General features: G+C 36.5%; 1 protein-coding gene across 1 annotated transcript in view; it reads right to left on the bottom strand.

The window, feature by feature from the left end:
• The window catches only part of LOC103266949 (gamma-interferon-inducible protein 16), a 33,544-nt gene extending 13,945 nt beyond the window's left edge, over positions 1-19,599 (bottom strand). Inside the window, 5 exon segments of the mRNA XM_008064556.1 lie at positions 11,405-11,569; positions 12,485-12,673; positions 14,468-14,890; positions 18,030-18,148; positions 19,335-19,599. Coding sequence (XP_008062747.1) covers positions 11,405-11,569; positions 12,485-12,673; positions 14,468-14,890; positions 18,030-18,148; positions 19,335-19,599 — 1,161 coding nt within the window.
• Positions 19,600-22,002: the final 2,403 nt, after the last annotated feature.

The following is a 22,002-nucleotide window of genomic DNA, read 5'->3' as shown; positions in this document are numbered from 1 at the left end:
GCAAAAACAAAAACAAACTAAAAATCTACCAAAAATTGAGATCCTCCGTACAGAGATAGCCTGACTTTACCTAGTACATGTGGGGTGATTGAGGGTACTGCAGCCTGAGTCAGAGTGCAGCTTGGGCCTTGGGAGAATCTAGATCAAAGATGAATGGTACGATGCTCCTCTGGCCTTTCACTCTGTTGCCTCCCCATTCACTGTAGAGAGCAGTCTTCTGTGCCTAAGTGAAGATGATCACTGGTCAAATCATGGCCAAACAGGCAAGCTCAGATTTGACTTGAACACACAGATATCACCTCATTTTTGCACCCTTATCTGCTGTTCTCCTGGACAGGAAACCTATAATCTCAACTTTCTTTCTAGTAGGATTGAAAGACATTAAATTATTAGATAAGTGTTATAAAGGGAAAAAAAGGATATGTTCAGAAAACCCTTGCATGGTGTGTTCTATTGCAGGAGGTAGCTATCAGTGAAGTTTGCCCGAGGAAAGGATTTTGGTTGGCATAGAATTATACTGGGGTGAATGAAGAGAGGAGAGGATGAAATTCTAAACATAGGAAGTGTCACTGTGATCACCAATCCTGAAGGATGGTCATGAGTCATGGTGGAAAGTTGTAAAAGGAAACTGGAATGGAAGCTACAAACATACTGGTGTTTTTTTCTTCTCCTTGTTTGGATATTTCCCCACATACCCTATATTTGGACCAATGAAAAACAATAACCTTTTTGAATGCACACCTTGTGAGTAGTGAAGGACTTAGAGTCCATGGACATGTCCAATTCTATATTGATAAATGAATGAAAGATGTGGTAAAGTCATAAAATTATATATAGTCAGAGATTGGATGATAATTTCTTACAAGATTCTGATCACATCTACAATTATGTTTTATAGAGGCACAAGGAATGGGAATAGACAGGTGGTACCTTGTTTAAGGAACTGCTGGATGGTGTACTTTGAAGTATCAGAAAAGTCTGAGGATGAGCTGCAGTTGCTGTGCTGTTTCCGATGTTTGCAGAGGATGGCATTGCTCCTGGGAGGGCTTCGTGCTTCTGGAGTCACAAATTTGGTTGATTTAGTCTTTCATTTTATGGCAAAAAGTAATATTTTTTCTGTTTAATGTTTTCCTATATGAGTTGAATATAATATGTGTGCGTGTGTGTGTGTGCATATATATATATGCACACACACATATATATATTTTCAAAATACATTTTTATAGGATGTTCTGTCTGTTAATTTCTCTGGCTACTGGTGTAAATTTAGTTTTCTTAACCCACATTTCAGCACACACAGAAACCAGTATTACAGTCATTGGCCTAAAAAGGTCAATATTCAGATGATTGGAGTTTTATTGGGGTTAGATTATTGGTTAAATATATTTCTTGGGGTTGTTTTTGGGTAGATAACGCTCCTTGGTGATAAGCATAGCAAATCTCAGCATAAAGTCAGTCAAACTGACGAATGTGTATAAATAACCATTTCTTCTCAAACAAATGAACAAACTGGTGTCTGTCACCTGTTCTTCAGATTCTAGTGCATTCAGCTTTACATCTTTTGGGGATGAACTGATCTTTGCTTTGCTGCAAGGATTACCTAAAAGTCACAATTCCAGAGACAGGATTATGCGGCCTTTGTTGTCTATATGAGGCAACCAGAATCCATCAAGATGCTCAACCATAATGACAGGTGTTCCAGGTTCCTCCCAGGGAATTCCTGTCTCTGGGATTTTTTTTATATTTTGTTCAAGTGAGGACAGAGATTGTTTGTAAAACTATATATTTTGATTACCATGAATTACAATGGTGAAAGCCCATTTCCAACAATTTACAAACTATGTCAATTTGCCACGCTTCTTTTCACTTCTGAATTTCAGTAATTTAATTTTTTTGTAGTATTAATGGATAAAGTGATGGATGAGAGGGGCCAGAGCAGCCAGCTGCTGCACTGTGGTTCTGATGAGAACAGCCTCTGACCACTCTCATGTGTCTTCGTTATGAGTGGAAGACTGCAAAAATCAAGCTATTAAACAAACTGAAATCCAACACCTACTTTTCTGAAATATTTACATACACATATGTCTACATGTACTACAGACAATTAAAAAACTATCCTCCCACACTGGAAGGAAGATTTTCCCAAAATTACTCTCATTTGGAAGTGAGATAAATAATAGCATATATATTGTGTTGTAATGAAGAATAATTTATATAATATACATAAATTAGAGTCAAAGAGCAGAAATATAATTAATTATTGACACTGTTAGTTCATAGTCTATTCAGGATTTAATTTCTGCCTGCTTCACAAAAATTTCATGCTTTATGTTGACTTTGTTGATAGATACTCCAGGGGATCAAGGTGAATGGAAATCACTTTATTAAAAATGTTTACTTATGACAGGAGTGTCTTCTTTTGATATGATATAAAATTTGTTTGTTTAATATTTAAATATTGTTTAATATTTAAAACTACATAATTTGTACTATAAGCAGATCTGAAAACACAATTTGAGAAAGGATTAACTGCATGCTTCTCTCTGAACCTATCTTCTGTCCTTTTTAGCTCCCAGAGGTAAGAATAATCATGTATTACCATGAATGCTGTGCTTTAAAAAAGGTTTTTACCACACAAATTATTTATTCTAAAGCATTATTATGTTTTGTCTTATTAGTTTTAGGGCTTACAAAAATGTTATTCTTTTATTTAAAATTTACTTGGATCTGCTTTTTTCTGATTATTATATGCCTAAGATACATTTGTGACATTATATCTGAAGTTATTTAATTTCAATTCAACATAATATTTTATAAATTATTTACCTGTCCTTTTGTTACTGGACATGGGTTCTTCCAAGATTCTGCTAATTCACATGATGTTGCTGTGAATATTTTAATATTTTCTTTTTTATTCACATGCACAATTGAAATTACAGGGTTTGTAAAGTATGCATATCTTAAATTTTGAGATAGTGCCTCATTGGTTTTCAAAATTTTGTACTAATTTGTACTTTCTTAGCAATGGCTTCCATTGCATCTGTGTCTTTGATGGCAACAGGCAGCTGGTACTTTGGTTGATAAACTGATGGCTGGGGTTTGTGGAATTTTCTGTGAAGTCTGAGGATAGCTCATTCTTGGTGGTTTTGTGACACCTGAAGTTTGTAGATGCGGACTTTAGTCTTGAGGAGACAGTTTATTGCAATCAAAAATTAGGGTAATTCTTGTCTCCATGTTTTCCGAAAAAGATTGTTTTTTGGTTCATGGTTTTCAGTAGGAGATGAAGCCTAATATACTCATGTCTATGTAGACATATATATTTGTTTGACTTTTTAAAATTTAATTTTAAATGTTTTTTTTGAGTTGGAGTCTCACTCTGTTGCCCAGACTGGAGTGCAGTGGCCGCTCCCGGCCACCGCAGCCTCGACCTGCTGGGCTCCGGTGATCCTTCCGCCTCAGCCTTCCAAGTAGCTGGAACTACAGGCGTGCGCTACCATGCTCGGCTAATTTTTTGAGTTATTGTAGAGATGCGGTCTCGCCTGCCCAGGCGGGTCTCGAACCCGCGGGCTCAGGCAATCCACTCACCTCAGCCTCCCAAAGGTGCGGGATTACAGGCTGAGCCACCGAGCCCGGCTTTAAATGTTTTTCATACTGTCATCTCTCTGGTATTTTCTATGGAGGAAGATCAGAAATGTAGATATTTCAACTTTTTCACCTTCACGTTCACAAAGCACTATTATAGCCTATTACTACTGTAGGTGTGTGATTGGGTCCTGGCTCTATTGAGGTTGAAAACCTGTCTAGGCCAATGTGGTCAAGCACTTCTGGCATTATTTTTGCTAAATATCTTTCCTAGATTATAAGGGTAGCAAGTTTTAGAAGAACATTAGCCAAACTGATGGAAACCATTCTCATCAAGCAAATACATAAATAGCTTCCTGCCATTTGTTCTTCGGGTCCCAGGAGAGGCATTTCCCCGCTTGGGCTTACCTGATCCTCACTCTACTGGAAGCTCTTTCTGAAAGCACAGTTCCAGTCAGGATTCAGTTTGTCATGCGGTTTGCACTAGGTATCCAGAAACTTTCAGGACTCTTTACAGTAATCAGAACTATTCCAGATTCCTCTAGGATATTCCCAGTAACTGTCTTGCTATACCTTGTTAAAGTAAGGATAGAGAGTGTCTGGAAAATCATATGTGACTCTTTAATGTCACTAATGAAAGCCCTTAAGAGCAATCTGAGCTGGGCACAGTGGCCCAAGCTTGTAATTCCAGTTACTCAGGAGACTAAGACAGGAGGATTGCTTGAGGTCAAGAGCTCAAGAACAACCTGGACAATAAGGTGATACAGTATCACTACACATTTTTTTAAAAATGGCAGCCTGACTGAATGGTGCACACCTGCAATCTCAACTACATAGGAGACTGAGGCATAGCTTGAGCCCAGTTGTTTGAGGTTACAGTGAGCTATGATAGTACTACTGCACTCCAGCTGGGCAATAGAGTAAGAACCATCTCTAATATAGACATATTATATATGTAACATGTATATATATATGTACAATTTATTCCTCTTGTCCTTAAAAAGATTGAAAAGCGTGGCTATAAAACCTACTGCTTGTTGATTATGACTTCCTGGAGAGAACACCTACTCCTAGTCCCCTCATTGACCTCATTCCATTTTAGAAATCTTGAAGGGTCTGGTTATGAAAACAAATGAAAAATTGAACAATATATATTTGCATATTTATGGATGTGTTAGTGAATTTTTAATATATATTCCCCCACACAGGAAGAAACATATTTCCATAAATACCAAAGTCTTTTAGTTGACTAAAGCTGGATATGATTCCTGCCTCTAACATTAATTATATTAACTCAGGAGATTCTTAACCTCTTTGATTCTCATATGTGAAATGTGCTAAAATTTGCATCCTCATGGGAAGCAATGAAGACTAGTTTGGTAATAAGCACATTTGTATAGTCTGGCATCCAATAAGCATAAAAATCATTATTTTCATTGTTATTTTATGGTCTGTGCAAGGTTTTTAATGTATGCTCTATTCACAGCTATTTTATGCTTTATGTTGACCCAGTTGTAGGAAATCCCTGATTAAGGAGACATTAGAAGAATACTAAAGAAACTTTATTCCCTTCTGGTATGTGGCAGCCTAATATCATTGATAAGAGCATCTTGAGTTATTATCCTTTCAAAATAACTTAAAACAAATGTTCCCATTACTTCAGCAAAACTTGGATACCTAAAATCTTAGCTTTGGTTGGATAATCCTGTAACAAAGTAGATGATTATTTTCCTCAAAATAATTTCTCCCTTTTTCCATCCTTAATCATGATTTATGACATCAGTGCTCTACATATGCTTTACATGAGTCATGAAGAAGATCATGCTTCTTTCTTCTTCAGGTTTTGACTCCAAAAGCACAATGAACTGATATGGTAAGCAAAATCCATGATGATCAAGGGTGAGACTTTCCTGCTTATCTGGTGAATCCTAGAGTGTATGATGAGACCACATTTAGCCTGGGCATCAAAGTAGAAATGATGGGTGGTGTGCTGAATTGTAGGCAACCATGCAGACATAAGATCTTTGTCCTAGAGTTTTTGGGCACAGAACAATGATTCCCATGGCTGCAGAAACTGGTGTGTCACACATATAGGTAATTGGGAACTTTGAAAGAGTCACCCAGTTTCCATCAAGCCATTATACATCAGAAAATTGAGTGTCTTGAGTAGTCCAATTTTGTCTTTGAAATAGCAGAGAGAAGGATCTGAGCTGATCATGTCTGGGCATGGGCATCATCTAACTCTCTAAAGCAAGATGGCAAGAGGTTAAATTAATAGCTCCATCTACTATATACAACTCTTAGAAAGTGTCAATAGAGATATCGATTATCAGAACTGACCAGTCAATTAGAACAACAACAAGGACAAAAAACCAATGAAAAATGAAGAACTCTATACACAGGAGGCTTATTACTGGTGTGCATGGTACAGGAAGCAGCATGGTCACAGTGCAGGTGGCACTTGGATGAGACACTAGCTTACTGAACAGTGATCCAATTTACTTTAGCTTCCATATGCCTGTTGAAGGTATAGGCATCTGATTTACTGAAGATATTATAGACATTGGATTATTGACTACAGATCAACATATGGGTCTTAACATGGCAGGATAAAAGATAGGATGAGATAGCAACTCCCAGGCACATAACTTCTCATGAGAACTCTTTCAGAATCTGTCTTATAAAACAAACCCAAACTATAACAGTGTCCAATTTTTAAATATACACAAACTATTACAGAAATGTTAATATCAGCCAGGCACGGTGGCTCATGCCTGTAATCCCAGCACTTTGGGAGGCAGAGGCAAGAGGATTGTCTGAGCTCAGGGGTTCAAGGCCAGCCTAGGCAACTTGGCGAGACCTCATCTCTACAATAAATCAAAAAATTAGCCAGGTGTGGTGGCACGCACCTGTAGTTCCAGCTACTTGGAAGGCTGAAGCGGAAGGATCCTCTGAGCCCAGAAGATGGAGGCTGCAGTGGCCGTGAGGACACCACTGCACTCCAGTCTGGGCAACAGAGTGAGACTCCAACTCAAAAAAAAAAAGTTAACACCTACATTCTGACTCTGGAGCAATAGATGAATAAAGTTTTAGAGTTCAATAAGTCTGGATTTGAATCTTGGCTCTAAGACCAAAAACTGTTGTTATTTTAAGTCAAATTTTTAAGTCTAATCTCCTCAGTGCTTGAAAATATGAAATGTGACTAAAAATAGCATCATCATGGTAGTGTATAAAAGAACAAATGGGAAAACATAATTTATATTCTGCACACTCACTATCTTTGTCAAACTGGGGAATATTTTAAAACTCTATGTATATCAGTCTTTTATGTAAAGTTAGGCTGGGAATAACATCTTCATGACTGTGTTATAAAGAAGGAATGTGATACCATTTATAAAGAACACAGGTTTCAGAACTAGCACCCTGTAAATGCCTAAAACATATAACTATCATTTATGTCTTTGTATTACACCGTCTCTGCAGGGATTTGTATGTCTGCTCTGATTCTCTGATGTCTCAACTCTCTGGTTACCTTGTTGATGGAAACTCTAGGTCAAGGTGGTATGGAAAGGGTTTTATTAAGCAATCTTCTCTATTCACTTCTGCTACTTATTGGCAAGAGCATCTTGAAGTATTATCTTCTCAAACTCAGTTAAATAAAATAGTCCCATCACAACAGAGGAATTTGAATGAGAATAATACAATATTTAGTTAAACCACTAACTAACACATTTTTTTCAGAGCAATTATCTCACCTACTTTCCCTGCTCCTGATGCATGTTAATTTAGGATTTTGGCTTGAAGGGTACATGACAGAAGATATCAGGGCAAAAAGTAGTTTGCTTATGGTTATTCATCCTTATGCATGTAGGACCTGTATCATAGTCAAAATCTTTTGTAAAACTTGCAATACATGGAATAAGACATTCCTGGTCATGTAGTGAGTCATCAGGAAGGTAGTTAGGCAGACACTGGTTTTACAGGTGGTAGCTGGACACCTAAGAATAAATGACTGCATGGTGTGTTTAAGTGTATGAGGCCTTGAAGACATAAGATCCTCCTGGGATTCCTGTGCTCCAGAGAAGTTCATGTATAGCACAATCATTTACGCAGTGGTAGCAAGGGTAGTGATCTATATTTTGGCAGATGAGATTTAGAGAGTTTCATATTCCTTTTCAAGAAATATGAGAAAAATCTTAAAAATTAAAACAATAAAAAAGAAATATGACTGAGAGAAGCATAGTCGTCTGTAGGTGTATAATTAAGTCATTGATGTGGTAAAGAGAATAACTATCTAAGATTGCAATCTGGGCAAGAGCTAGGGCCAAAACTTCAAAAGGGCAGAGATTGATAGCTCCATTCATCAGATAACTATGGGGGAGATGTGGTTTTGCAAAACTAACTAAAAACTACAACAGCAAAAACAAAATGCAAAATTGAGAACCGTTGTATATAGAAAGCCTGCTTTCCAGGGTATGTATATATACAGACATATATGTTTTCCAGGGTATATATATAGATATATAATTAAATCACTATTTTATATAATTATTTTTCATCTAAGCCTAGTGGCAGACATATGGTGGTGGAGGTGTCTGCCACTAGGCTTCGATGAAAAATAATTCTAGAAAATAGTGATTTAATTATCTTGTTTTTCCTTCAACTTTCCTGCTCTTTCACCATAGATAAAGGCTTCTAATCCCTGAGTGAAGGAGGCTTCAGGAGTCATATGGCAGAGAAAAGACTGGGATAAGGGTTGATGCACATAACATGAACAGACTTTCACCCTTGTTTCCTATTTCCCTGGTATAGAGTGCCTACCATCTGAAATTATGGTCTAGACAGGAAGAAAATCACCCCTCCATCCCGTTTGTTTGAATGCTATAAGAAAAAGGAAAGAGATTTGGGAAAGCACATAAAAAAAGAACCTGAGCAAACCAACAGTGGGAGGATCTGATCTATTCTGAAATAGATTTGATCTATTCTGAAATCCATGGGAAGGGATATGGGCTGTCACTTGAGGAGAGCTGGGATAGAGAAGAGACCAGAGAAAGTTATCAGCAAAGGAACAGTCCACATCAAAGCTCTTGATTTGGAAAAGACAATGGGTTGCTTAAGCTAAAGCCTGAAGTGTGGTCAAGTACAAAGTGAAAGAGTGCGAGGAAACTGGAACATAGATGATGAACACATTCTTCTATTCATCTTCCTTCATCTAGATATTTCCCCATATCTCTCTCCACACTTGGACCAACAAAAATAATAATCCTCTTGAGTCAAGAATAATTACATGAGCATAGCCTTGAAAATAGCAAAAGACAAAGAATCTAGTAGGATCTCAATGAATATACTTGATTAATGATGAGAAATGTAATCAAATAGATGTCAGTTAGTAGGGATTCAATGAGATGGCCTTTCAAGATCTGATTATTCACGTCATTAGGTTATTGTGAAGCACAAGAACTAGAAGATGAAAGATAGTACCTTGATTAAGGAACTGCCAGGTGAGGTTTGTGGGTTTGACTGAAGAAACATGAACTGGAACGTAGATGGAAGTGGGTTGATTGCTACAGGTTGCAGACTCTGCTCTGGGGATAGCTTTATCTCTTTGAAGTCACAAGTGTTTGTGATTGTGCCTTTGGTTGTCTGAAGGGAAATAAAATATTTTTTTCTGGTTAATGGTTTTCAGTATGAGATGAAGCATGATATGTTTAAAAGGATACAATAAAAATATATAAACACAATTAATTAAAAGGATACGATTAAATATGCTATATATATTTATAGTATATTATTCCAGAGAAAATTGGCAAGAAATCCTGTTAAAAAGGATACAATTAAATATATATACTCTCTCTCTCTCTCCTCTCTCTCTTGCTCTCTCTCTCTATATATATACACACACACACACATACACAGATTGTATAAATATACTTAATTGTATTCTTTCTTACAGGATCCTTTCTTTGCCAATTTTCTCTGGAATGAAAGCATACATTTAGATTCCCTTATCCTTCCTTCTGCAAACACAGAAACCAATATAACTTTCACCCTAAAAATGTCAAAACTTGCAGGATTGAAATTTCACTGGTTTGGCTCTACCTATGCTAAAAACTGGTTTAATATAATTTATTTGAGGACAAATCTTTGGGTCATATTTTGGTGAACATTCCTGTTGCATCATAAGCAAGAGAGTCTCGAAAAAATTTGACTGCTCTGATAGTGTTTGTAAACTAACCATTTCTCATCGAGCAAATACACAAATGGGCTCCTGTCATCTGTTCTTCATGCTCCAGGAAGTTCAACTCTTTGTTCCTCTGGTTGTTTTGATCATCACTGTGCTAGAAGCATTCTTTCAAATCCGCAGTTCCAGATGCAGAATTCTGCTGTTTTGTAGTCTGCATCAGTCACCCAGAATCCTTCAGAGGTCTCAATCATATTTAGGAATATTCAAGACTCCAGCTGGACATTGCCAGTAAGGTTATTTTTAAAAAAATATCTTTTACCAAGTGCAAGGATGTAGTCCTTAAGTGCTATAATTTACTTTTATTTCCACTTTGTTTGAAACATATTTGCCATTCATTCATATTAGGTTAATTTCCATAGGTTTTTTTTTTTTTTTTTTTTACCACTTTTGGTGTTTAAATATCTTATTATAAAATCATTCTTTGTTAGAGAGGAGGATGAGAAGATTTTATATCTGGAGCGTGGTCTTTTTATAAAAACATGCTCTAATCACTCCTGGCCACCACAATTCTTATGAGAAGATTTCCAGAGCCTGGGCTATGCTTACAAACCCATTACATGGCACAGGCTATTCTAGAAATTATTGATATTGGCATATCTCAGTTCCTAACCTAAAACCACCTATAATCATAAATTGCTCAGGTTTTAGATTTCAATAAGGCTGAGTATAAATCCAAACTCTAACACCATCTTTGAAAATTTAAGGAAGATTTTTAATCCTGAACACCTTAATTTTTCTTTTATGTGAATTGGGACAGAGAATAGCATTCTCCTGACTGTTATGGAGAATGAATGAGATGATGTATATAAGGAACAACATTTTAGAACTAACACCTAGTTAAGCATTGAAAAAGCTGGGTTATAATTCTTATTTCTGTTTCATGCTCTACGCAGGGATTGTAGATTTGCTGTGGTTCACATATATATCATGTGCTATGCTAAACCTGTTAAGGGAAAACTCAAATTATGGTGGTCTGGGAGACACCTTGTAAAATAAGCCCCTCTGTTCATGTCTGTGAAATTGATTGTTTAATCTTATTGACAGTAGGACTTGAGAAAGGACAGGATGGGAGGACTTATTTCTTGTATCTTGTCAACAAGGATTTGCCAGAGGAAGAAATTAAGCTGGCACCTGAAATTTGAAGAGATTTTGCTGGTGATAAGATGGGCAAAACTGATTCCTAACAAAGGAATAGTGCATATAGAGGTAGGTGATGTGGGAAGGAAGTTGGAAATTTGAAAACAAATATAGAAACATTATAAAACAAGCAAAGGAAAGAGGTGAAAGAAAGTGAAATGTAATGTCTGAACACACAGTTGTCCTCATTTCTACTTGTGTGGTCACTTCGCCCTCCCCTTTCAACAGCTGCACCAACACAAGACATTAAGGTCAGCCATCATTTCATGAATGCATACATTTTAGATAACAAAGAACTGTGATCTGGTGAATTAATGAGTGATGTAACTTCATAAGAAGATTGTATACAGTTAGTGCTTAAAGGGGAAGCTCTCTAACATTCTAGTCATGCTTTTAATTTAAGGTAGGGTGAATCAAGGAATTAGGCTCAGGAGATTGTACCTGAGTGAAGAAACCCTGGGATGGCGTTACTGGTGGCAGCTGAGCAGGCTGGGGATGGTTCCCAGTTAGGGCTGTGCAGGCTTCTGAATATGCTGTAAGCTGACTCTTTTCCTGGGATAGCTTTATGTCAGTGGGGTTATTTCTCTGATTTGTTTTTTTCTTTATCTGAAAATATTAAATTTTCTGTTTAATGGTTTTCAAGTAAAGGAAGCAAAACATCTTTTCACTTCTGAGAATATAATTATTTGTTACTGAGTTATAATAAACCTCATTGCCCTCAAACATTGCCTCTCTTTAATGTATTCCTGCAGATAATTTATCAGAATATTTTTTTTGCTGACATGTAAAATGTTCAGGGATTCTTCTGCATAACAACTTTCAATATTTACTTACTGATTGTTTTTACAATGAAGCTCTCATTTTTGTCTTCATAACAAAAGACAGCTCATTGTAAATCTGCTTTTTACCTCTCTTGCATCAATTTCCAGTACTTTTCCACATATACCAAAGTTGCACAGAACTCACTACGCTGTTTTATACTTTTGCATGTGACATTTACTCAGGGTAGAGGTCTTTCCAATATCTGCTTTTTGCCTTGCTAAAAAAAAAAAAAAAAATACCCACTACATATTGATTCATCATAATATACAAGACAATGGAATAAGAAATGTATATTCATTATCTCATTTATTTTTCATATTTTCAATCTTATGAGGAACATTCAGACTATTTTCCCAGTATCAGGCAACCAATGAGCCAGATGTAGACCAAGTCTATCCTATTCTGAAGTGCTTGCTTTTGACCACTGTGTGAAATTAGTTTTCACCTCATAATTTCTTCAAATATTGTTTCATGTAGTACGAGTTTTATATCCTTTTGAATCATATGATGAATGTCATTCTTCTAATGTGTTTTAATACATTTCTCTATTTAAATGTGAGTACAAGGGCGTTATTTGTTTGCGAATGCCTTCGGCTAGACCCTATGTATGAAAATAAACCCCAAAATTCAATTTTTCCCCAATCTAAAGCAAATAATTTTCCTCTTTGGAAAACTAATATTTCTCTATCTAATTCTCACCTCTATGAAACTATGCATTTCAGACATCAGTTTTGACATCTGGTTCTTTTTTCGTAGTCGAAAGCAGAAGAGTTTAAGCTGATCTCCTACTTCACAAGGGATGTTGTGGCATGTTCCTCTTCCCACTACATCCATATTTCCTGTTGCATCCTGAATTCCATAGATGGTGTCCTTCTTATTTACTGTTTTCTGCAACAGAAAGTTAATATCTTGTTCCTGAGAACATGGTAACAACCACACATATTAAAAGATCTCATGTGACAGATTAAAATAATGCAGGACATCAACTCATAGTACTGTACAGACATACATGTACCTTAGGCCAGGTCTTCTCAGAGAACCCTCCTTCCACTATCCTTGTCTTTTGTGTCCTGAGCATTTCTCTGACAGTTCTAGAACAATAAATTATCTCCTCACTTTCTACAACTTTCACTTGCCAGACAGCTATGCTTCCAAAGCAACTTGATACAGAGAAATCTGAAATCCTTGGTAGGATTTTTGGTCTCTTCCTCTATGCAAAAGAATGGACATCTGCTATCACTATTCTTTGAGTATGCTATGAAGAATCTGTAATAAAAAGCAAGTTTACAGTAACTCTCATTATTTGTCTTACCTTCTCCATATTCTTACCTTCTTCATTTCCTGATCTCTTTCTTATATTCTCCATTTACAGATACACAGATTTTCCAAGATCTGTGTCCCCTCATGAACTCAAGTGCTTAAGGTGAAACTTTCCAGTTTTTTGCTTATCAAGAATATTATTAATAAATTCTAGAACTGTGCTTATAAGAACGATCTCTTTAAGAATGTGTATTAAAAGTAATGCTGATCATATAAGGTTGTTTTATGAACAAATATAATGAGTTGTAATCTGGTCACTAAGAAATTACTTGAGTCAATAGCAGGATACAGATGGTTTTATGATTTTGAAGGTCTCATGCTAACTGGTTTTATAAATCTGGACAGAGACACAGTAGGGAAAAAAAACACTTTTGTGCTCTTTTCTTTACATAAAGAAATTATGAGTTTAGATTACTTGACTTTCCAAGTATCCTACGTTTCCCAATTTCTCAGTCTCTCTTCCAGTTTCTGTGCCCTCTCCTATACTCAGGTGCTTAAGCTGAAACTTTCCAGTTTCTTGTTCACCAAATGTATTGCATACACTCTAGAACTGTGTTTATAAGAACCATCTCTTTAAGAGTGTATACAGAAAGTAATGAAGGTAAAATGAGGGATTGCAAATATATGTGTTGTGAGATGTTGGTTATATAAGACATACTTTGACAGCTGAAGTCAATGGTTTTGGGGGTTTGAATGTTTTATGCTATCTTTATGAATTTGGAAAGAGACACATCAGGAAAACCACTCTGTGCTTTTTATTTTGTTACATATCTAAATTACAATTTTAGACTGGTTGGTGTTTCAATTATAATTCTAACTCACATTTCTCGGTTTTTGATGTATAAGATTCATTTGGTCAGAACATTGTACTAACTGTTGGCTGCAATTGCTTTCCAGGCATGAAAAGTCAATCCAATTATTTCTCTGATTATCACAACCAGAACTTTGCCTCGAAGGCCAATAGTTAATTCAAAATGAGAATGAAGTGATTGTTACTACAATTGAGGTAATAATCACAGATAGAATTTTATCAGTATGGTGTATTGATTTTGATCCCAGATTTCCCTTAATTGTTGTGGCTTAGGATATGTTATCATAACTTAAGAAGTTTAAGGTTTGTCTTTGAATGTTTTCTAAAGAATTTAGAGTGATATTTTGACAAGGAAAACATGAGAGAGAGAACATTAATAAATTCCCTATTCCCAGTCCCATCTCTAAGGAAGACTTTATTCCCTATCATTAGTCTTCAGACCGTCCTGGGTTCTAATGTTCAGTTAGTAGGCAAAGTTTCATTTAGCATATGAAGACTTTTAATTTCAGGTGTTGGTGGAGAAATGAAACAATACAATTTTTAGGACTTACCTTACATAGTGTAAATAACCCATATGCAATAGTTCCTGAAGCTTGCTTGTAAAGAATATCAATCATTGAAGTTTCCTTTTCTCTTTTGATGATGTTGTTTGGAACATCAATCTTTTGGTCAGAACCAGCTTCAGACACAGAAGAGTCTTCATTCACCTCTAGGAGATTTCCATGTTCAAAATAATTTGATATGATAAGGACTTTTTTGTGGGTAAATTGTCTTTTCAATTTGGTGTTTAAAACTTTTACATAGAATAACTGTGTCTTGGTAGCCACTGTAGCATGGAACATTTGTTTTCTCTCATTTTCTGAGGCTTCATATTCAAATAGTTCTGTTGCATTCAGTACCACCACTATCATTGGGCCCTGTTGGAGAATATGTCTTCTGGCATTTACCTGACATTTGGCCAGTGATTTCTGAGTCTGTGTATAATAGAGAAGAACAAAGGAAAATATTTATTGTTGAGTACAGAACCACTACTCAGTAATCTCAGCCATTGCATTGGGACCCAGCAACCTTACAGATAATCAGGTGTGGGGCCAGGATAAAGAGAGATTGCTTGTGAGAGCAGGAAAGAGGATCCTGGGCAGGTGTAATAGCAAGAGAAAGTAACAGAGGAAGCCATATGTGTGAAAAGAAGGAAGTCATTTTCTAAACAATATAATCTTAAGAAGTAAAGTTTAATAGTAACATAAAATCAGTGACTACTAAGAATATTGTCATGAAGCAGGTTTAAATAAAATTTTGGATAAAATAATGGAAAGTCTTACACTTTTTATTTTAAAGTATCACAGTATAAAAATAGACAAAATAAAATTGAATGCATTGAAAATGGAAGTGATGTCTACTGCAAACCACAGACATCAAGGGTGTTCAGTTATCACCACTCTAGACAGGGAGATTTGGGGAATATAAGTCAGTGTTTCTACCTAAGAGTCCATTCCTTTACAGTAGTGAGCACACATATGGTTTGAATGCCTAAGAATGCTGTCATCTCAGTAGATTTGAGTTAGAGACACTCTGGAGACTGTCAATCTCACAACACCAGCATTTCTCAATGTCATGGCTCTAGGAGGTAGCATGCAAAGAGAGGCCGAGTTATCAGTCATTTTTTCTTTATCGATCTTCTTCTATAAGAAGATCTTCTTAATGCGGTATCCTTCAATTGCAGCAGATCACTTTCAATAGAGAGGAGGCTGTTTAATCTATAAGGGAAAATGCTGGGGGCATGAGGGGCCTCATTCACACACCAGCCAATTCTGGGGTGGATTTACAGGGGATTCAATATAAAGTGCTCATCTATGGATTACTGGAGTTTATTTGGTCTGACTTCTCATCAGTGTGACCAGTTCAGCCTAACAGAGGAAAGTAATAGTAGAACTGAACTCATTTATGAGAATATTAATATTAACAGGGATAAGTACCCAACTAGGAGCCACATGCATGTAGAACCTACATGAAGGACAATTGACAACTACTCAGAAAGGCATAATTGAATAATGCATTGTATGATGCCAATTTCAGAAAAATTATGGATATACTTACATAGGAAGAAATCTAAAAGTGTACAAGGAAAATTGTGGCATTAAATGGATATTGAAATTTAGGTAAATTTAATTATATTCAGTTTGATTAGCTGGTTGTCAGCATTTAGTTTTATTTTTTTCTTAAATAGTCTTGCATTAAGATAAAAAATCTAGTACTAACTAAAAGATAAAGAACATTTTCCAACTATGGCCGGTGTTGAGGTCTTGTTGCTTGTGTCTGCTCATAGACCCCTTCATTGTATGCCATAGGAATATAGAACACTCATTTTTGGAATTAAGCTCATTAGAGTTCCATTAGTTATTAGACCACCCCTGATGCATGCATACAGCAAAGGCTCACCTGGCCAAACTTGAGAAGAGTACATCACATATATTATCAGAAACATGCAATTAGAATTTTCAGTCCACTTCCTTTCATTTCCAGGTCTTAGTGTATGGTCCTCTTTCTACCTAGGTTTTCCCAAAGTCTTCCACTTCCCACTCTACTTCATCATTTTTCTGTTTGTTTTTACAATCTTTGGTCTCACAACAGATATTACCTCTTTGTTTAGTCAGATGACCCTTATTTGTTCTTTTCCTAGCTGTGCTGATTCATATCTCAGGACTTAGTTTTCAGGTTTTCATTCAATGAATGTATTTATTAGGAGCCTCCTATAAGGCAGACATGGAAGTAGGCTTAGGGCTAGAGTGGACCACAGATTGACAAAGTAGCTCTAATCTTGAAATTCAGAGTAAGGAGGAAAAGATAAACATTTGTTAACACAGTTGCCTTAAACAGCAGAAAAGGAAGAAAGACATTCTTATCAAAGAAAGAACCTTGAAGATTTCACTTAAGTTATAAGGATTCTAAGAGGATATTCCCTGAGGACAGATTATCGATGTTGAGACACAGAGGGTGGAGAGGGTTGGCCCAGGTCAGAGTTTTCCAGATGAAAGAAATACTGTATGTGAAAATCCTGAAGAAGAAAGCAGGATAGTGTGTATAAAAGAAATTTCAACAGATTAGAGATCAGGGAGAAGTGTAAAAGAAAAGGAGAGTAGACAGTGGATCCACTGCTGTATCCATCTGCACTGTTCTGAACTCTACATCCTCTCTCTCTCCCCTGAACAACACAGGACAAAGAACTTCCTGCAGTCACAGATAATGTCATGTTTATCAGGTATCTTGTGGAAGCAAAAGATTAAAATGCAGTAAATCATCAGTACATATATTTAATTAACTATTATGCTATCATTTTTAAATAAGAGGTGAAGTCAGATTCCTCTTTGTGAGTTGGAGAAAATGAAGCAAAAGGGGACCAAGAAGAGTGTATTTCAGCTGAGGAAGTGTTGGGTGGAAGTCTGGGTGAGGTCTGGGGAGGTGGGGAGTGGCCCATGGCTGTGGACATGCCGGCTCCTGCAGGACAGGGAGGCTGAGTCTGCTCCTTGGACACCTTACACCTTTTAGTTCCAACCTTTTCTTTGGTTGTATTTCTTTTTGTACAAGTAATTTGATGTTTCTGTTATTCATTTTCAGTGTCAAATGAAGTAGAGTACATTTTCATTACTTGGTAGTAAATTTATTATATCTAACAATGTGTTTCTTGACAAATTGACAAGGTACTGCTCATTCCTGGCCAGTTATTAGAGGTTGGCCAAGAAGGTTTCATTAAGTAAAGAAAGAGAAACTTATACACATTGTTTCTATAATTGCCTCTGTGCTGACCTAGAATTATAAAAAGTAGGTTTTTGAGAACATGAGCAAAGCATTCTTCTATCTGATTTTAAGTTAGCTTTCTTTTTTATAGGAGATGAAGATATCATATTTACTTCATATGTATTTATATCACACTTATTAAAGTGTTCATCTCATTACCTTGAAGAAAGAAGAGGATCAATTATCATGCAATTTGGTAAATCTGAAAGTTGAGGGGAAACTAATGAAGACACGTGCCTGATGGAGAGGTGAAGTGGAAGATCCATAGCAGAGATTGCTCTTTGGGACTTGAATTCTGCTCTTCTTCCTCAAGCTTACCTGAGCTCCAGGAGCCTCCTCTGCTTCTTTAGATGTGAGAGTGTGGCTTATGGTGGGTTCAGGTGTAGCTGGACTCACTTCCTCCAGCTTCCTTTTCTTTGATGGGATTGCTTCTTTGGCTGGAATGCATTTAATTTTATTCACAGCTAATGAAGAAAAAAAGACGACATATAAAACCCTGAGGAGATGGTCTCAGGCAGCTGAAGACGTTTCACTGTTGTTTGCTCTCAGCTCCTGCCTGAGAGTTCAGCTGTGTTTTGCCTGCCTCCGCTGCATTAACTCAGCCTGGTCACCAGGAGGTCAACAGTAGCAACACAGGCACAGGCACTGCCTCAAGCTCTTCAGAACCTTCCTCACTTCTCCCCGTGCACCGAGCACATCCTTCCAGTCCTCTGACCCACGTATGCCTTAGTCAACCCTTTCCCAGTCCTGTTCTCTTATCATTTCCTTTAAAAAAATATAAGCTTTTCACAGAACTGACCGCTTGATGATGTTCTTCAGATAATCTCTTCAAATTACAGAAACCAGTGGAAGGAAATGTGATATAAGTTTGTGAGGTATGGTGATTTGGGACTTGGGATTTTCAAAAAATTTTTGTGTTTAATTCAATGATTTTACAATAGGGAAAGTCTTCACACTTCTGAAAGCTAGGCTTACATTTAAGAATTGTGATTTTTTTTCTTTTTTGGCCACCCCAGCCTCGACCTGCTGGTCTCAGGCGACCCTTCCTCCTCAGCCGTCCAAGTAGCCAGAACTATAGGCACACTACCTGCACCCGGCTACTTTTTTGATTTATTGTAGAGATGAGGTCTCGCCAAGTTGTCCAGGCTGGTCACAAACCCATGGACTCAGGCAATCCTCTCACCTTGGCCTCCCAAAGTGCTGGGATTATAGGCTTGAGCCACTGTGCCTGGCCAAGTACTGTGATTTTTTATTACAAAGAATGATGGTTAGTTAAATAGTATCAACTGAACCAGTACATTAATTGATTAAACGTACATATATTCAGTAAAAACAGCAATTTAAATAATTTCATTTTGTCATTATCTAATCTTTCTAATGTTTGGAAAGTCTGTCTCCTACCAACTCCCTCTGGCTTTTGTTCTTTCACTCCATCCCAAATACACCCTCCAAAACACACCAGTCTGCATTAGAAATAGAATACCCTAAGTTGTTAACTTGTTGACACTGAGTCACAAATTTAGAAAGGGATATATCAGCTATAACCAAAGTTGGATCCTATTCAAGGATGGGGACAGTCGAGGGTACAGTGGCAGGGAGGGCTTATGCCCTCTTTCAAATTACCTTTTAGCTTTTCTTTTTTAAGAATTTCAGCAATATGTTCAAGTGCTGGTATATCTTGGCAAATTTTTATTAGTTTGCCCAAACCAGCATCACCACGGAACTTTTCTTCCATTAAGTCAGCAATCTTAATTCTGTCATATTCTTCTCGCGTTTTTTCAGTCAGTTTTAAATCCATACTCAGTAAGGACTTAATCATTCTAAAATAATAGGAACTCAACTCCTCTAATCCTTTTGTTAGAACAATTCTTTTACATTTACTTTCCATCTCTAAAAGTATGAGCCTACAAGAGAAAAATGACATATAGTGTTACACATGTATATAGACAATTTTACAGTGTTACACATGTATATAGACAATTTTACAGATTTTTTATGCCACCTTCAGTGTGGAAACGGAGTCTAGAACAACTTCATTAGGAATATCTCGGAAATTCCTTCTGCTTAACATGGGGATCGTTGAGTTTGGTCCTGATAGGTGTGATGAAAGGTCTATAAACAGGCAATTATCAAATGTTTAGAGTATGGGTTACATAGTGTCAAAGTCTCTGGTTTGACATCCTTTACTGGGGTTGCAGTCTATTCCCCAATGTCCGCCTGTTAGTTCCTGACTCTTCCCACGCCCTCTATGACTGAAGTGGCCCATGTATAAATGAGCCGCATTTTTCTAGCTTATTTCCAATACATTTCTACGTGGCATTATACAGTTTTATTCTGAGGTACTGATAGTCCCCTTGGCTCTCCTCTAATCATCTCTCATCAAAATCCTGTCTCCCTTGGTGCTGAACCATGTCCTTTTTGCTTTCTGTGACCTCTGTGCCCGCCCATAATACTATCGCTTTGCTGACTATCTTTGTGCTTTCTAGTGTAGGATAGCAGCATTTAGTGACTGAAATTATTTCTTTTGTTGCTTGATTTTTCTTCTTTTAGATCTTATATGTCTAAGTAGTTCCTTTCAGAGAGCCACTTTTCTCTCTATAAGCCATGTTGCCCATCCAAATAATAACCAGGCCTGATCCTGCTTAGCTTCCAAGATCAGATGAGATTGGGCACGTTCAGGGTGGTATAGCTGTAGTATAAGCCATGTTTCTAAGTCACTGAAATCTTTTAGTAGTTCCTGTTTTTCTTTTCAGAGAATTTATTGCTTATTAAAATGTTTCATAAGGACTTTACTAAACTACATCTTCCCTACTGCTAGTACTTTTGTATTTCTTGTTATCTTATGCTTCAAAAATATCCAACACATCTTGCATTTTCATGCTTTGTGACTTTGTAATTCTCTTCTCACTGCCTGGAAAGCCATTCCCACATATCTCCCTCTACCTCACATACAACCTTAAAAACCAACTGAGGCTTTGTCTTCTGGAAGCTTCTAGAGTCTCTTATGAACAGTGTCACTCTTCTGGGTCTCTTTAGCACCTCTATACTTCCTTGATGATGCTCAGTACATGATAAGAATTCCAATTTTCTGTTTAAATAAGTGAATATTTTTAGCTTTGGAAACATTTCTTTGTGCACCTTTTGCATAGTTAAGGTGTTTAAATTTCTGGGGTTGTTCATTGTTTCCTTCTTGAGAGACCATGGTATCCTCAGATTGAAAAGGCCTGTGGAATTAAGGGAGAATCCTCACAAAGACACTTTATAGTCAAAATGAAGAATACCAAAAAGCAAATGAATGCTCCTTAAGCTTTCAGAAATGAATAACAGATTACCTACAATGATTCAAGAATTGGATTGAAACTGATTCTCAGCAGCAAAACTGTCTGCCATGGGACAGTGAAGTAATTTTTGCGTAATGTTGATCCAAAAATCTCATTTCAATTGCTAAGCCAAAAAAATTTTCAAATGAATGTTTTGACTTCTTTTGTGAGTGTTACAACTCAATATACAAAATAAAACCAGATGCGAGATAACAAAAGGCTATGTGTGATTATTCATTTCACTTAAATGTGGACACTCATATGCTTTGCTGTAAAATAGTAATGCTTTTGATTTTGGAGTAATGATTCAGATTCCCATGGAGTTTCTGGTGATAACATATTTAGAATACCTGCATTAAATAGCCTTTCTGAAGCCTCAAAATTCTGAAATTTAAAGCATGCTTAGCCCCACAGGTATAAAAAGATAATCTCATCTTGTCTTGAAGGAAAAAATAATTTTGAGATTAGAGTTTTCATGCCGGCAAAATGATATTTAAACAGAAGTGCCTCAAAAACTCTCTGATACACAAGCACTCAATATTTTCATAAGACAAAGCCTCATACCATGCAGAAACCTCTATTGGAAGTAAAAGTCAATAAAAATACTTTTTAAAAAATCAAAAAATACTATAGGCCAAGTGATAAATAAAAGTGAAAAATGGACTTGATCAGGTGTGCCTATGTCTTAAAAAAAAACACAATATAAGAGAAAAACAAAGTATATTAACATGGTGGAGGGAGGAAGGAAAAAGAATATGGCAGTTCACTACCACATTTGTTTTAGAGGGTGAGATAGAGTTATAAGTTGAAAAAAGAAAGACGAGGAGAAAAATATGGAAGCATTACAAACTGAAGATAGCAGAAACAAAACAAAATAAGTTAATTACCAGTATACCTGAAGAGCTCTACAACTATCCTCAAATTTAATTTTAAAAATCTACATACATGTGTTAACTAAAGATCATTTAAAG

Source organism: Carlito syrichta, unplaced genomic scaffold (assembly GCF_000164805.1).
Source record: "Carlito syrichta isolate Samal-C Ts95f unplaced genomic scaffold, Tarsius_syrichta-2.0.1 Scaffold307691, whole genome shotgun sequence".
NCBI classification, from domain to species: Eukaryota; Metazoa; Chordata; class Mammalia; order Primates; family Tarsiidae; genus Carlito; species Carlito syrichta.
The sequence above is the reverse complement of the archived record's forward strand: the minus strand, read 5'-3'. Positions and strand labels throughout refer to the sequence as shown.